The sequence below is a fragment of the Macaca thibetana genome, chromosome 11 (assembly GCF_024542745.1).
Source record: "Macaca thibetana thibetana isolate TM-01 chromosome 11, ASM2454274v1, whole genome shotgun sequence".
NCBI classification, from domain to species: domain Eukaryota; kingdom Metazoa; phylum Chordata; class Mammalia; order Primates; family Cercopithecidae; genus Macaca; species Macaca thibetana.
This window is the reverse complement of record NC_065588.1, coordinates 36,351,743-36,367,012: the sequence shown is the minus strand read 5'-3', so window position 1 is coordinate 36,367,012 and position 15,270 is coordinate 36,351,743. Positions and strand designations below refer to the sequence as shown.

Here is a 15,270-nt window from a genome sequence, read left to right as displayed (position 1 = left end):
GCAGGAATACTCCTATAGAGGCTGGAGAGACAAAGGGTCGTCGGGGACATCCTCTGTGCTGAGAGTCCTGAATGAAAGGATTCAAATAATCCTTTATAATAAGTAGAGAACATATCTGGGAGTCAGACACTCCTGAGTGAAATCAATAGCCAATATAAAGCCTCTGGTATCTGCAAGGAACCTCAGGGATAGGAGTGGCTGAGCACCCTGCCCAAGAAATAAGGCAGGGGAGGGTTGATAACAGGAACAAGGCCTGATCCAACTTTCATGTTAGAAAAATCACCCCAGTAGCTGTGTGAAGAACGGGATGTATCATGAGACAGAGATAGAAGCAGGGGACCGAAAGGCAATGAGGGATGATACTGGCTCAGACATTAGTGAGAGAAATTGTTAGAAGCATTAAGATATATTTTGCTGGCAGAGCTGAAAGATTTGCTAAAGGATTAGCTATGAGATGAGAGAGAAAGAAAAGAATGAAAGGTGACTCTCAGGTGTAAAGAGGTGACTGGGGTTGGGGAGCAATGGCAGAGCGGACATCAAGAGTTTCATCTGGAATGTCTTCCATTATTACAGAGGTCATCACAATTTTATGCATTAAATATAAGTCATGGTTCACACACTATTTAAAAAATGGGAATCAGAGATATAAAATCACAGTTACTAAGTGTGTGGAACAGTGATTAATCCCAGGCGTTTTGCCTTCAAAGACAACAGGCTTTCCACTCCAGTGTGCTCCCTCTCCAAAGCTTGCTCTGGCTGCGTGGATAGGTGTACCTCTGAGACATGTGAGATGGTCATACCGAAGAATCCAACGTGAATCACTCTAGTCCCCTTGAGAAGTATGGACTCATCTTTCCTCACTGGAATCATGTAATTGACACTCAATTTGATACTGTGAAGCCTAACTTATACATTTGTACAGAAGGCAGATCAGTACAGGGTTAAAATTATGGGTTCCACAGCTGAACTTGTGGGTTCAAAGTCTATTACTACTTGCTATGAGGTTCTACATGGTTTTCATACTCTTATTTTCTGAAATTAACCAAATTTGATCAGGGAAATGGTAGTTTTCATCCAAATTGTTTGTAAATTGTTACTGGGGCACGGTGTTACTGGGAAGTGTTCTCGGAACCTGAGAGTAAGTCTGGGGTCACACTTGTCATGCACTGAATATTAAACAACAAGACCTACTTACCTCAAACCATCAGCCACATGGAGTGCAATCCTGTGCTGTAGGGTTCTAGTGAGGCTGGCTTTGTCCTGCTGAAGCAGGCGATCCAAGGAACCCTTGGAGGCTAACTCCATCACCAACATCCGGGGACGAATACCAGCTGCCAGCAAAGATATCAAACTGGGGTGGTGGAGGTGGCAAAGCACCACCAGCTCCTGCAAAAGTCCAAAATCATATAAGAGTAATTCACCATCAGGTCTTACCCACGTATCTCCCTCTTTAAAGTGCATCAACAGGGTGACCATGGATTTCTCTGGATGACTGGATCATAGCAAACTTTCCATTTCTTCTCTGAGTTTTTTTAACATATTTTCCGAAATAAAAAGCTGGTTTTGAAACTACAGTTGACCCTTGGACAACATAGGTTTGAAGTGCCTGAGTCCACATATACATACATTTTCTTCCACCTCTGCCACTTTTGAGACACCAAGATCCACCTTTTCTCTATCTCCCCCTCCTCAGCCCACTCAATGTGAAGATGATGAGGATGAAGACCTTTATAATAACACACTTCTACTTAATGAAGAGTAAATATATTTCTCTTCCTTATGATTTTTTAAATAAAATATTCTTTTCTCTAGCTTGCTTTATGGTAAGAATGGAGTATATAATACAGATAACATCCAAAACATGTGTTAATCAAGTGTTTGTGTTATCAGCAAAGCTTCCAGTCAACAGCGGGCTATCAGTGGTTCAGATTTTGGGGAGGTCAAAAGTTATATGCAAATTTTTGACTGCACAAGGGGTCAGCACCCCAACCTTTATGTATTTCAAGGGTCAACTGTATTGTCAGAATTAAATTGTTAAGTTCTATTTTTCCTTTGGCTCTGCTTTTGTCAGACATTTAATGCAGAAACAGTGCACACAGTACAGTCATACTAATGGGCCATGTCAAACTCGTCTACTGAATTCTGGTTAGCCACAGAATCCTTCTCAGCCCAGTATTCTCTATAGCCACTACTAATCAGCTGCAACTGGCATATGAGGGAAAATCTGTCTATAATCTCTGGTTTAATGACTACAAAATTTACCGAGGATAACGCTCAACTTCAAAGAAATATATATCATCCCCTCCTGAAAACTCTCTGAAGACTTCTTATTTTTCTTAGATGAAAATCCCATCTACTTCCATGGCCTCACCGCCTGATCTGATCATGCCCAGGCCTCCCAGACCTTCTTCTTTTCCCCTCCCCTTCATTCACCACCCTTCAGCCACAATGGCATTCATTCAATCCCAAGCTGTGCTCAGCTTCTTCCCGTCAGAGGGTCTTCGCCTGTGCTGACCCCTCTCCCCAGAAATCCCTCCACCCTTCACATGGCTGAAGTCTTCTTGGCATTCAGATCTTAGCTCAAATATTACTACATCTTCGGAGTGGCCCACCATGGGCCACCCTTACTAATGCAATCCCTGGCTGCAACAATCTCTCTGCAATTCAAAAAAAGTCTGAGATATCATTTTGGCTTGAACAGAGGGATTGGCTTAGTAAGGGTGGCCCCTGGCGGGCCACTCCAAGGATGTGGTAGTATTTGAGCTAAGATCTGAATGGCAACAATCCTCTCTGTGGCCCACATCATGTGAGACTTCACAGCCTCTTTTATGACATTGTTGGGCTTGAATTCCAGATTCACTTTATACTGTATATTGCACTTTACTCTGAAACTGTAACTCCGTTGAAATTTATAGCTTATGTGATGTTAAATTGATTCATGCTTTAAACTGTGATCGCTGTAGAAGTGCTGCTTCTTAACAACCAGCTTCAAAGATGTGGAGTAGCAGCACCCACTGATTTATCAGGAAACTGAAACGTGGAGAATTCTGCAAACTGAAGAAGAAAGGCTGAACACCCTGAGAGGGGATTTTCCAAGAACAAAGTTTCAGACTGTGATCATATTTGCTTAGTAGATAAAATCTTTTTTTAATGCCCATGTCTGATTAGCTCAGTTGGTTAAAACTGATGAGAACAAGTTAAGTTAGCTCTACTTATTTTCACAGGCACAGACAGAGGCCTAATCCAAATTTTCTATCCTGGAAAAGCAACTCACTGATTGCAAAGAAAAAAGAGCATAATAGTACAGTGTAACATAGATCTGCCCCATGACTACTGGCAGAATGACCATCAAATGTCATTTTTATTTCTTTATGTTGTTGTCTTTTTTTTTTTTTTTACGAGAAGTAGTACATTATGCACATCGGTTATTTTTTTTTTTTCCAATTTCTTCCACCATTCCCTTAGTTTGCCTCCCTGCCTATACACTAATTGGCCCTGTAGACATTTTTAATGCACTGACTTCCATCAGAGTTCCCCAAACACATTGTGTAAAATTTGAAATGCATGCTGACAACTAACAAACAAAGCTAAAAAATCAATTTATATAACAAATTACCTACACATTAAAAGAGATTGTGCCAGATTTGTTTCACAGATAAGCTTCTATATGCAAAATGTTTAATTTGGTTCTAGAACTACACTGTGACTGTATTTACTAATAATTAAAATGCCCCCAGGATATTTTGTACACACATGAAATTTTCTATTACTCAGAGTAACTGAAGTAGTGTAACTATGTATTTTTTAAAGGTTACAAAATTTTTAGTGTAGCCACTAAGAATTTTTTTGTAATAAATCAAAGGAAAAGTAAGGATACATAGATTCCAGAAATACAGTTGAGTTCTGGTATAAGATGGAAAAATTAGCATTGATTTTACTTCCTCTCTCACCCTATTTCTATCTCTCATTCCTAACGTCAATAAAGACTCAGAAAAAGAAATAAATACCCAGTAGTATCCAAACAAGAGAGAGTACAGGAGTAACCACTGTTAACTAACAGTGTATATTCCCCTTCCTTTCCATGATATTTGCTGAGGTACTCAACCTTTACCCATGCAGCCCATGGACTTTAGTTCAGGTGGAACTGACCCCAACATCAGCCTCTCAGAAAAGGTGAGAATATTCTAAGTAACAGCACCCTCAGGGCCACAGTGATCAGTTCGGTAACAGAGACCTAAAGCCAATTAACACAGAGCATTGCCCTGAACATAGTGCTTGTTGAGAAAAGCACAAGTGACTCAACTGGGGCTGAGAGACATTTATTTATTTAATGGGTTATTATGTAGGCCATTTGATTCCTTTGAAATGCAAGTCCTCAAAAGAGGTGCCCTCTTTTCTCCTGTACTTGGAATAAGTAATTGTGAAGCCTAGAACCAGTTTACCACAATGGGAAAAGTCATTCTGAAGAAATTAAACCAATATAACAAGGTTAAAGGAATTTTAAAGAAAATTGGCCAGAGTCACTGGAATAAACCAATCCTATAGTGAGTACCTCCCATGACTTTTTTTATGGATGAAAAGAAGATAATTTCTCTGATAAGCTCATTGCAGCAAGTTATTGATCTATGAAGAGATGTAGAACAGAGTCTGAAGTATCTAGAACAAGCTTGTCCAACTTGTGGCCCGCAGGCCACATGTGGCCCAGGATGCCTTTGAATGTGGCCCAACACAAATTCATAAACTTTCTTAAAACATTATGAGATTTTTTGTTTACTTTTTTTTTTTTTTTTTTTTTTTTAGCTCATCAACTATCGTTAGCCTGCCTTCCTTTGCTAGGTATGGTCTCAGCAGTCCTGGTGATCCCTGCCCATGTAACCTAAAAACAGAGTATCCCTAAGCAGTACACAGCCCTTAAAAGTCTATGGTCTACCTTCTTGTTCAGAAAGTGGTAACTTGAACAAGCAAACCTACATAAATGTGAAGAATGCCCATTCTAGTTATCTTTGATAATCAATATAGTACTCACTTCATAGATATGAAGTCATCCAAAACTACTCAATTTGGAAAACCAACAATATAAAAGAGAAAAATCAAGGTGAACCCATAGAGCAAATGACCTCAGAGAAAACAGCAATAATGCAAGTAATACAAAAAATTAAATTCCAATTGATGTGAACAGAAACACTTGAGGGTATTTCATCCAAAAATATGGCTACAAAAGAACAAGGAGAGGCGATGGAAAGAATTGCTGGAAGTGAAAAATATGATTATCAAAACAAAATTCAGCAGAAAACTAAATAATAGATGAGGCAATTCTGAAAAACAAACTAGAAACCTGCAAGAGATAGTCAAGTAAGTAACACAAATTATAGATAACACTTGAAGAGGGAACTCAAACATGGATGAGATAGACCCAGAAGGCTTGTCATCTAATATATACTCTTGGAGCAATGGCAAGCAATAATGAATCATAAGTAACTAGATATAGGCTCCAGAGAAGGAGAGGCTTGACTGGGTTTAGCTTAGTACTATATGTATATTATGTATCCTATCACCTAACCTGGTACATAGTAGCTGTCAATAAAAATGATTAATAAAGGTTAGGGAGGAAATAATAAATAATAGAAGAGAATACACAGAAGATAATTTTTCACAAAAAAATGAATTAGATGGAATGAAAAACAACCTACACACAAACATATACTTGTGAAGGTTCAGAACAATGAAAACAAATGAAATTCAAAAGATCAAATTTTCAGTTTTTAAAATGAAATTAAAGGTAGCTTAGATAGGAGCAAACATGACTGACTGCAGACTTCTCATTAGCAACAGTGGGCACTAAAAATCAGTGGAATTTTCTTCAAATTTTGAAGAAAAATTATTTCAAACCTAGATTCCTAAAATATAAAGTGTGATAACATATCCACCACATGGGAGGCAAAATTAAGATATTTTTAACATGTAAGGACTGAAAACATTTACCTTACAAACACCTTTTCTTAAAAAAAATTATTCAAAGATATTCTTCAACAAAAACTAAGGACAATTCAACCAAGAGAAGGCATGGAATCCAAGAAACATTGAGAATAATCAAAGAGGGCAAGGAAACTAACTCATAGATTAATCAGTGCGCAAGCAGCCTAGAAATCCATCTCTCCTGTTTAGAGCAGTAAGTCATGTGCTGAATGATGAATGTCTTCAAGAAGAAAGTAGATTCTGTTATACAAACTGTATGATTAAGAACTTAGAAACACTTGAAGGCATGATGAAAATATCTTTTCCTGAAGTTTTTTTTTTATAATATATATATATATATAATCAGAAAACCTCAAAAAGCTACATAAAATAAATCACCACTGGTACTCAGAAGGTTAAGGTGGGAGGATCACTTGAGGCCAGGAGTTCCAGACCAGCCTGGTCAACCTAGTGAGACTGCGTCTCTAAAAACAATTTTTTTAAAATCAGGGTAAAAATGTGGCCTGAATTAAAATATGCCCTTATTTTTATAGACTGATGATAAATACATAACAACAGAGGATCCGTTTGACTTTGTTATTTGGACTGTTACTATTCTATTAGGAAAAGAAGTTAGTGACAGAAGGTTGCATTTCTTTGTCTAAAAGTAGAAATATTTTGGTTCTGTACAAATAAAAATATATATAAATGGCATTTATTGGTTTTGTCCTCAGAACCAAACTATAGACAAAATGTGAACAATTTAATTATGAGCACAGAACAGAATATAGACGTTATAAACTTTCACTACATAAAAATAATAGAACAAATTAGGGAACGTGAGAAGGTGATGGGAAGAGGAGAAAGAATGGCAGTAATTTTCCTCATCTCACATAGCAAGGAGTCAGTCCATGCTGTCTAGAATTGGTGTACTAAAAAATCAAAAGTTTTGTAAATCATTCCAAGTTATAATTGTTATATATGAGGAAAACTAATTTAACCAATTTTAAATTTTAGGAAGTGGGCAGGGACAGGAAGTAGGAAATAGGATAAGCGTGCTGACTTTTCCATCTTTGTAGCATGTAATCAATAGCGGTTCTTTTTTTTTTTTTTTTTTCTGAGACGGAGTCTCGCTTTGTTGCCCAGGCTGGAGTGCAGTGGCCGGATCTCAGCTCACTGCAAGCTCCGCCTCCCGGGTTTACGCCATTCTCCTGCCTCAGCCTCCCGAGTAGCTGGGACTACAGGCGCCCACCACCTCACCCGGCTAGTTTTTTGTATTTTTAGTAGAGACGGGGTTTCACCATATTAGCCAGGATGGTCTCGATCTCCTGACCTCGTGATCCGCCCGTCTCGGCCTCCCAAAGTGCTGGGATTACAGGCTTGAGCCACCGCGCCCGGCCTAGCGGTTCTTATTGAAGTGGATAAATCCAGAAAAGAAAGGTGCAAGCTTATCAGTGAGAGTTTTGGTTTAAGATTTCTCACCTTCAATCAAATTAGCAATGTGAGGTCATGCATTAAACTTCTTCTTTCACTCTGAACACACGGAAGTCATGTTCAATAAAAATAAAAATCATACTCTCCCTAGACCAGAAATGTAAAAGATAAACACTCTGAAGAAAATAGAAGGTGAAGTCAGGAGCTTGCTAGGCTTCAAGGTCTGGAAGCAAGTGGAGGCAGCTAGGAGTCTGACTACTGTGGAGCACCGGGGACAAAAACATGGCGCTGAAAAATCCCAAGTTTCTACATTTCTAACAATCTCCTGGATAATGCCTGGCTACTTATCCATGGAACACATTTTGAACAGTAAGGTTCTAAAGTAAAAAGAGGAGGGTATGTGAGTCTTACAAAAGTTTTTACAACATACTATGCATCACAATTATAAGGATTCTCAGAATATAGTGCTTTGTTTCTCAACAGGAGAAATAACACAAAACTTTCTATTCTACAAAGAAAAGACAAACTAGAATTGCATAATTAAACTCAAGTAGAAATGTGGTCATTATTTTGCATTTTCACAACTGTATGCAAAATAAGAATTCCAGCAGATTAATAATGTGTAATTTAATATAATTATATTACTGAATTTCTTACTTGTCTTAACAGCCTAAGTGATGTGTGTTTATTAAAAATCTTCACAGCCACTTCTTCTCCTTCATAGGCTGCTCGATAAACTGATCCAAAACTGCCATCACCTGTTGAAAATAAAATACAAAGCACTTAAATTAATCTGTCCAAGCAAAAAAAAAAAAAAAAAAACTAAATAAATTATATCTGTTTTAATTATATCTGTTGTATATTTGAATAGAAATCTGATCTACTTGTTTCATTGAATCAAATCTCCTTTAACATTTCCTCTTCCTTCTACTCCGAGAAAGATACATCTAAAGATTTTGTCCTCAACCTTCCCATCTTTCCTCTACATATAACCTGCTCAATTATGTCATCCACTTCTGTGACTTCATCTATCCCTCTAACGTAGATAATTTTCACATTTTCACTTATAGCCACCTCCTAAGTGCTCTTCTACACTTCTAACTTTGTGTTGGATATTTCACTGGTATGCCCTTCCAACTCAATCACAGCCTATCAAAAGCCACATTTATTATCTTTTCTCCTAACAAGTTTTTATTCTACCTTCCATATAGCTGATGATAACAAGACAAAAGCTCTTTTTGAGGTCTTTCTGGAGTTAAAACTGACGAACCATTTTAAGTCTTGCTCCGGTCTAACCCCACGGCTAACACTGGCAGTTCACTGTGCAGCCTCATTCACATTCTCTTCCTCTCCATTTCCACTACCACCACACCCATTTGGTGGCCTCAGAGCCTTCTGCTGAGTCCCAAGAGGCCTCCTGAGTTCCTTACTTCCAACTCATTCTCTCTCTCTCGTAAAATTACTTTTCCTATCATTCCACTTTGATTGTGTCATTCTCCTGCTCACACACAAATTATTCCATGTTGCCTACGAAACCAAATCTAAATTCAGCTCCATAGTCATATTGTGGCCCCTAAATCCTTTTAAAGTTCTCTTCTTGTTCTTCTCATTCTCAAGGCTTGATGAGTTCAGTAGCTTTCCCTGCCCCAGTCCTGGCTGAACAATACATCTGAGGAGCTTTTTAAAACACTAATGTCTGGGTTCAAAGATTTTGATCTAATTAGTCCCAGGAGAAAATAGTTATCAGATTTTTTCTTCTTTTAATTCTATATTTAGTAGAATTAGTAACGAGCAGGTAAGGTTGAGAACAAGTGCTCTAGACAAACCGGAATAGCCAAAATTTCCTGAGCATGCTTTGTACCTTCAAGCCTCCATACCCTTGATGAGCTCTGCTACTCCATCATCTCCACCTCCAGGGAGTTTATCAAGCCTACAGGGACCAATACATACCCAGAAATAGAGGCCTGCCTCAGAAACTGATCACAATCAGCCCCATGGACTGTTACTCTCCAATGACATTCAGCAAATCCTGTTTGTACAATATTTATGGTTCTCATGTAGTGCCTTGAAATGTAATCACTTGATGGATATAAGTGAATACACGCAAAACAGTCTATAACAACTTGTAATTTCCAAGTGGTGAAATTACACATCTATGGAAAGCTTCTACCTATTTGTTTATTTTTTATACATCTATAATGAGCATATATAATTATATTTTATGCTCAGAGACAGAGTATATTAAAATAATTAACTCATTTGAGCATGTCTTTCTACTAGATTGTAAATATGTTAAAAGTATTATTTGCATCTTATCAGTCTTGGTATTCTCTCATTCTATCCCTCCAGTACTTAATAAGTATTTGACTTTTAAAAACCATTAGTTAGGATTGTTGGTATTGAGAGAGTTTCAGGGGAAACTGTTATATATTGGAATCAGAAATAGAATCGGGTAAACAGAAGAGGGAAAAGAGAAAGAAAGCAAGTAGAGGGGAAAGGGAGAGAATGGGTCGGAGAGATGGAAACATATAATAGATGCATCTTGCTCTGCTTCCCCTCAATCTGGACAGCTATCAACAATAAAGAGAAATTGTAATGGAGCATAGAGAAGTAACATACTCTAGGGAGATACATCAAAATTTCAAGATGGAGTAGGGATTTCTAATTTTTAAAGCCCTTCTCTATTTGAGAATCACTGCTGCATTAATATAGAGTATGGATTGTCATGTCTTTCAGGTGACTGAGAACAAAAATAAAGTTGAGGACTACTATTGTGTATTTGTGATATCCAGGTTGGAAGGAAAATTGAAGGCAAGGAAATTTTCCTAACCCCTCAAATTACACCACAGAAGTAGAAGTACCTGTCTTGGCTCTCCAGAAAAATAAATAGCTCCACCAAGAGGAAATGTACCTTGTAGCTTCTTAGATGCATGAACAAAATCCCATACATTTATATTTTAAAATATATTCACAAAACAAGTCTATTCATATCTATTAAGGTGGGTCGTATTAGTCACTGCATAATAGTTACTGCTATCTGGGAAAAAGAGTTTTCAAAAAGCCTGAATGCACTGCTGCCCTACAATAAAAATGGGAAGAGGGAAAACGGAGAGAGGCAAGACCTTCTCCAGATTACCCTAATATAAAGATGCTGGAGTCTCTACCTGTAAAATGTTTTTAGAAGGATACACCTAATTTGTTAAATCACGGATACTCAACCCCGCCCCTTATCTTTGGCAACATCCGGAGACATTTTGATTGTCACACCTGAGGGAAGAAGGGGAGATACTACTGACATCTAGTGGGTAGAGGCCAGAGATGCTGCCAAACATCCTACGATGCACCTCGATAACAGTCATCCCAGCCAAAATGGCAACAGCTCAAAGACTGAGAAACTCCTATCTAGACTGCTTTCTGTAAGTGAACATGGGATTTATGGATTTATGGGACATAGGTCTAGAGAAGGGAGAGTAATCACAAACATTTTCTTATCTGTGTAACTAAACAGACTTTGTTTATTTGTTTCTGTTTTGTTTTTGTTTTTGTTTTTTGAGACGGAGTCTCACTCTGTCGCCTAGGCTGGAGTGCAGTGGCACAATCTCGGCTCACCGCAACCTTCACCTCCCAGGTTCAAGCAATTATCTGCCTCAGCCTCCCAAGTAGCTGAGAGTACAGGCACCCGCCACCACACCCGCCTAATTTTTTTTGTATTTTTAGTAGAGACGAGGTTTCACCATCTTGGTCAGGTTGGTCTTGAACTCCTGACTTCGTGATCCACCTGCCTTGGTCTCCCAAAGTGCTGGGATTACAGGAGTAAGCTACTACGCCCGGCCAACTAAACAGACTTTGTAAATGACGTTTCCACATACACTACTCAAAACGTGTCCATTCATCTGAAACACATTTTAATGCAGGACAAAGAAATATTTTAGGAATCTGTGTCTGACAGTTTGGGATTTCTTCAGAGGAAGGATGCAGTATGTCTGGTACTTTCCTGTATACCTTGAAGTTTGGGGTTGATTAAAATGTAGGATTCAGCATTGACGATTCAGCATTTTGTGTTAATCCTCTATTACTAATACATTAACTTCCTCAGTTCCAAAGCATTTAAATTCATCCTAAACTTCCCAATGAATGCCAATATGAAAAGTATAAAGGTGTTTATTTAGCTTTAAATATCATGTCCCAAATTTTGGACAGTTTTTTGCTAAGAATATTATGTCCTGACTGACAGATTTTAGGCATTATCTCTGGGGTAATTTGATTAAAATTAAACTAAACAACAACAAAAACTAAACAAAGTAAGGTCAAAATTGTCTTTAAATGCTTTACATTAAATCAGTCTAATGCATTTCGTAGTTGCCTCAATGACTCTCTGGAATGTTTAAAACTTGAGTACATCAGCCTACTGTTAATAATAACATACTGTATACTTGTAAATTGCTATTAGAGTAGATTTTAAAACTTCTCACCACAAAAATATGTATTTGAGATAATGTATATGTTAAATAGCTAAACTTCTCCATTCCACAACATATACATATATCAAAACATCATGTTGTACACCATAAATATATACAATTTTTACTTGTCAATTAAAAATATAAATTTGTATAAAATATATTAAAAAAAAACAAACAAACAATAACCGAGGAGTCAGATAGATCATGGCATCACAGGCCTTGTAAAGACATTAGCTTTTATTCTGAGAGACATGAGAAGCCACACATGTAATCTACTGAATGACATACAGTGACATATCTTATGTTGACTGCTTCTTTCCCAAAGTAGTTATAATGCATACATTTTTCATCTTCTGAAGTGTATGAGCATTTTTTAAAAACATCTTTTAGGCCTAAAAATCCATGTACAATGATAGGACAGGTCCAGGAAGTCAAGATACAAATGAGAATATTGGAACATGGTTACCATGACTTCACCTTTTCTCAATGAACACCTAAACATGCTACATGAATTCAATGATTTCCATCATCCTCTATTGAAAATAACTGATTGAATTCATGGAACCAATAAATGTAAATTGTTCAGCATACCAAAAAAAAAAAAAAAGAATTTGAGTATATCACCATGTGACACTTCTGACTTCTTAATTTCAAGGCTTTTTATGAATATTTCTATGAGAATTCAGCATTGTCACACTCAGTCATAAAACCCCTGCTATGACTACACTGAGGTGTGCTTCCTTTACCTATTCTGTCATTTTAAATATAAAATATGGCTGCTTCACTTAACTCACCTGAAAACCTTCTTATTTGCCTCCCACATCCCTGGCAATTAAGGCAAATACAAAGATATATTTCATAAATATTTGTGCTTCCATGATAATCTCATCCTCATCTTGATCCTAGTCTACATGATTATATGCAAAGCAAATTCCAGATGTGTAACATGATATTCCTTTAAAATATATCATTCAAAATAAAAAACATTATAACAAATATATGAAGACAGTAAAAATCTGTGACAATATAATTATGAGATCTATTTTCTAAATTATAAGGAGAAAAATACATCCTAATTTTTATTCTCAAATTAACAAAAAGAATTACCTAGGAGAAACTCTGGAGCTTGTTCAAATTCCAGCTCATCATTATTCAACATAATATTTCTAGGCAGGTCAGCCAAAATCAAGTCAGGGGCAATCTGAGATATTGGAATGGTGAGCCTTGGTTGATCTGGATTTACTAAGAGATCTCCTGAAAAGTAATAAAACATTTTTTAAATAAAAACAACATTTAAGGAGATACATAAATCTGTGGTTTTGATATGAAAAAATAATGGAATATTTTCTATAATTTCTAACCCCTCCCTTTCTAACCAATCCTAGATTTCTCTAGAAAATTTGAGAACATTTTAAAGATTCACTTAATATCTATCTACTTGGAATTTCAAAAATTTATTCCTACGTTCACTTGTAGAATTCTGAACTGCTGCAGACTACCAGACATCTGACTAGAAAGTTATTTATTCTCTGCTTTTGCCACATTCATGAAGCTGAAGCTGTTATTATATGGCAGACCTGTTAGTAAATTACATCCATGTATTGTCCATTTGAATCTTTATAACAATTCTATGAGATAGATGTGGTTGGTATTCCTGTTTCACAGATGAGGATATGTTGTTCAATGAGCCAGCATTCAAACCCTCAAAAACATTTTCTGAATCTAGAATACAAGATTTTATTGATAATAAATATAATCCAGTTTTCTGAACAGTCCCTATAATTGAATATACTATTTTTCAACTCATCCGTTATGAATAAGAATATTTACATTTAATAAAAGTCATTTTGTAAGTATTGAAGGATCACTTAAACGCATTTGTAAGTTGTTTCAAAACATACCTTCCTCTGCTTTCTTCATCAAGTCATCAAGTAAGATTTTTTGATGCTCTTCACCATCATTAAAACTATATAATGCCCATTTCTTCAACAGAGTTTCTCCTTCACCACAAATATCAATCTCCAGCAACCCAGGAAACCATTCCTCCATGAGAGAATCAATGTGGTCCACAACTTGGCCCAAAAGAATACAGCCTACATGATTGAAAACACAGCTCAACGTCTTGTCTAAACCTCATACTGTCACAAAGCTTTAAAGTAAAGGTTTTTTGTTTATATACATATATGTTTTTCAGTTTAGATTTCTTTAGTGTTACAATTGAAGCATTTAAATTGATTTCCTTACCTTTTCTACAAGAAGGAACTGTAATTTTTAAGAAACTCTCTGGGTGATTGTCTAAGACTTCAGATCCTACCAGACAATAAGCTTCAGGAGACCAATTTAAGTAGATGCCTTGTCGCCAATACATTCTGTTTGGGCGAAGTGCTCGTTCTAAAAGAAATTTAAATGGATCCAAATGGAGCTGTTTATTAACTGCTTCCTAAATTAAAGGGAAAAAATCTACTGCACACACCACAAGTGATTGTAATACAGATCTACTCATTTTGAAAGAAAGTATTGGGTTGTTAATGATATGAGTCCTCATCCATATCTATTAAATATTTTATCCATAACTTTACAATAAAACCAGTTAAATCCCCTGTAGATTAAGATCCATTTCAGGTTGATGCTGTTAAGCAGTTTAATAGGCTCAACCGATGACGAAAGAGAATCACAAATCAATCCTCATAATTTTCAAAAAGAAATTGATTGTGCTAAACCCAAAACTTTCTGAACTTTTTAATGCAATGTAACTACCTATATGTTGATTAATTCCAATCAAGATAAGGTTTATTTTGGAAACCTGTAACACCTGTGTAAAGCTAATTTTAATCCCCAAAATGGTATTTTCCCTTTGCAGTACCAAAATGTCTCTATTTATTTTAGAAGAAAGAGTTAGCATTATAAACACCGGATTTGCTCTTTTCTTTGTAAATGGCTTAGTGGCTGTGCAACAGAAAAGAGATAATCACACTCCCTACAATGTAATCACGGCCAAGAGCTGAGTGAGCACCTAAGGAGTTTTCTTCCTGACAAATTGGATGAGGTTATATGTGCTTGTGTATCTTTACATTGCCTACTCCAAGGTTTTATGAGCTTATTTTCTAATTCTTCAGCTGCCTTCCAAACAAGTAAACTCTGAGAAAATGGCATATTACTTTTCATATGCCATCTCCCTAATTTCTCTAAATATTAAGTCTTCATTAAACACTCACCTCTCCCTGAAAGCATGTAAGGTGAAATCTCAAGTAATCGATTGATTAACCTCGACCAAAATCCCATTGGAAAATAAGGCATTTCATATAGTCGGATGATAATTTCAGAGTTCTCACAATGGGGAAGCTCTATCACAGGCCTGTGGTCAGACAAACTAAAGGCAAAAGGACACTATGGTTATACAGCCTCACAGCATACCCAA

The 15,270-nt window shown here is 36.7% G+C and overlaps 1 protein-coding gene across 2 annotated transcripts in view; it reads right to left on the bottom strand.

Annotated features, from left to right (window-relative positions):
* LRRK2 (leucine rich repeat kinase 2) overlaps positions 1 to 15,270 on the bottom strand; it is a 145,809-nt gene that overhangs the window by 37,695 nt on the left and 92,844 nt on the right. For both annotated transcript variants that reach the window (XM_050750114.1, XM_050750115.1), the window contains exons 35-40: positions 15,068 to 15,222; positions 14,097 to 14,243; positions 13,754 to 13,945; positions 12,960 to 13,106; positions 8,047 to 8,147; positions 1,196 to 1,386 (exon numbers count right to left, since the gene is read on the bottom strand). In XM_050750114.1, the coding sequence (XP_050606071.1) occupies positions 1,196 to 1,386; positions 8,047 to 8,147; positions 12,960 to 13,106; positions 13,754 to 13,945; positions 14,097 to 14,243; positions 15,068 to 15,222 (933 nt within the window). The remainder of the gene's footprint in view (positions 1 to 1,195; positions 1,387 to 8,046; positions 8,148 to 12,959; positions 13,107 to 13,753; positions 13,946 to 14,096; positions 14,244 to 15,067; positions 15,223 to 15,270) is intronic.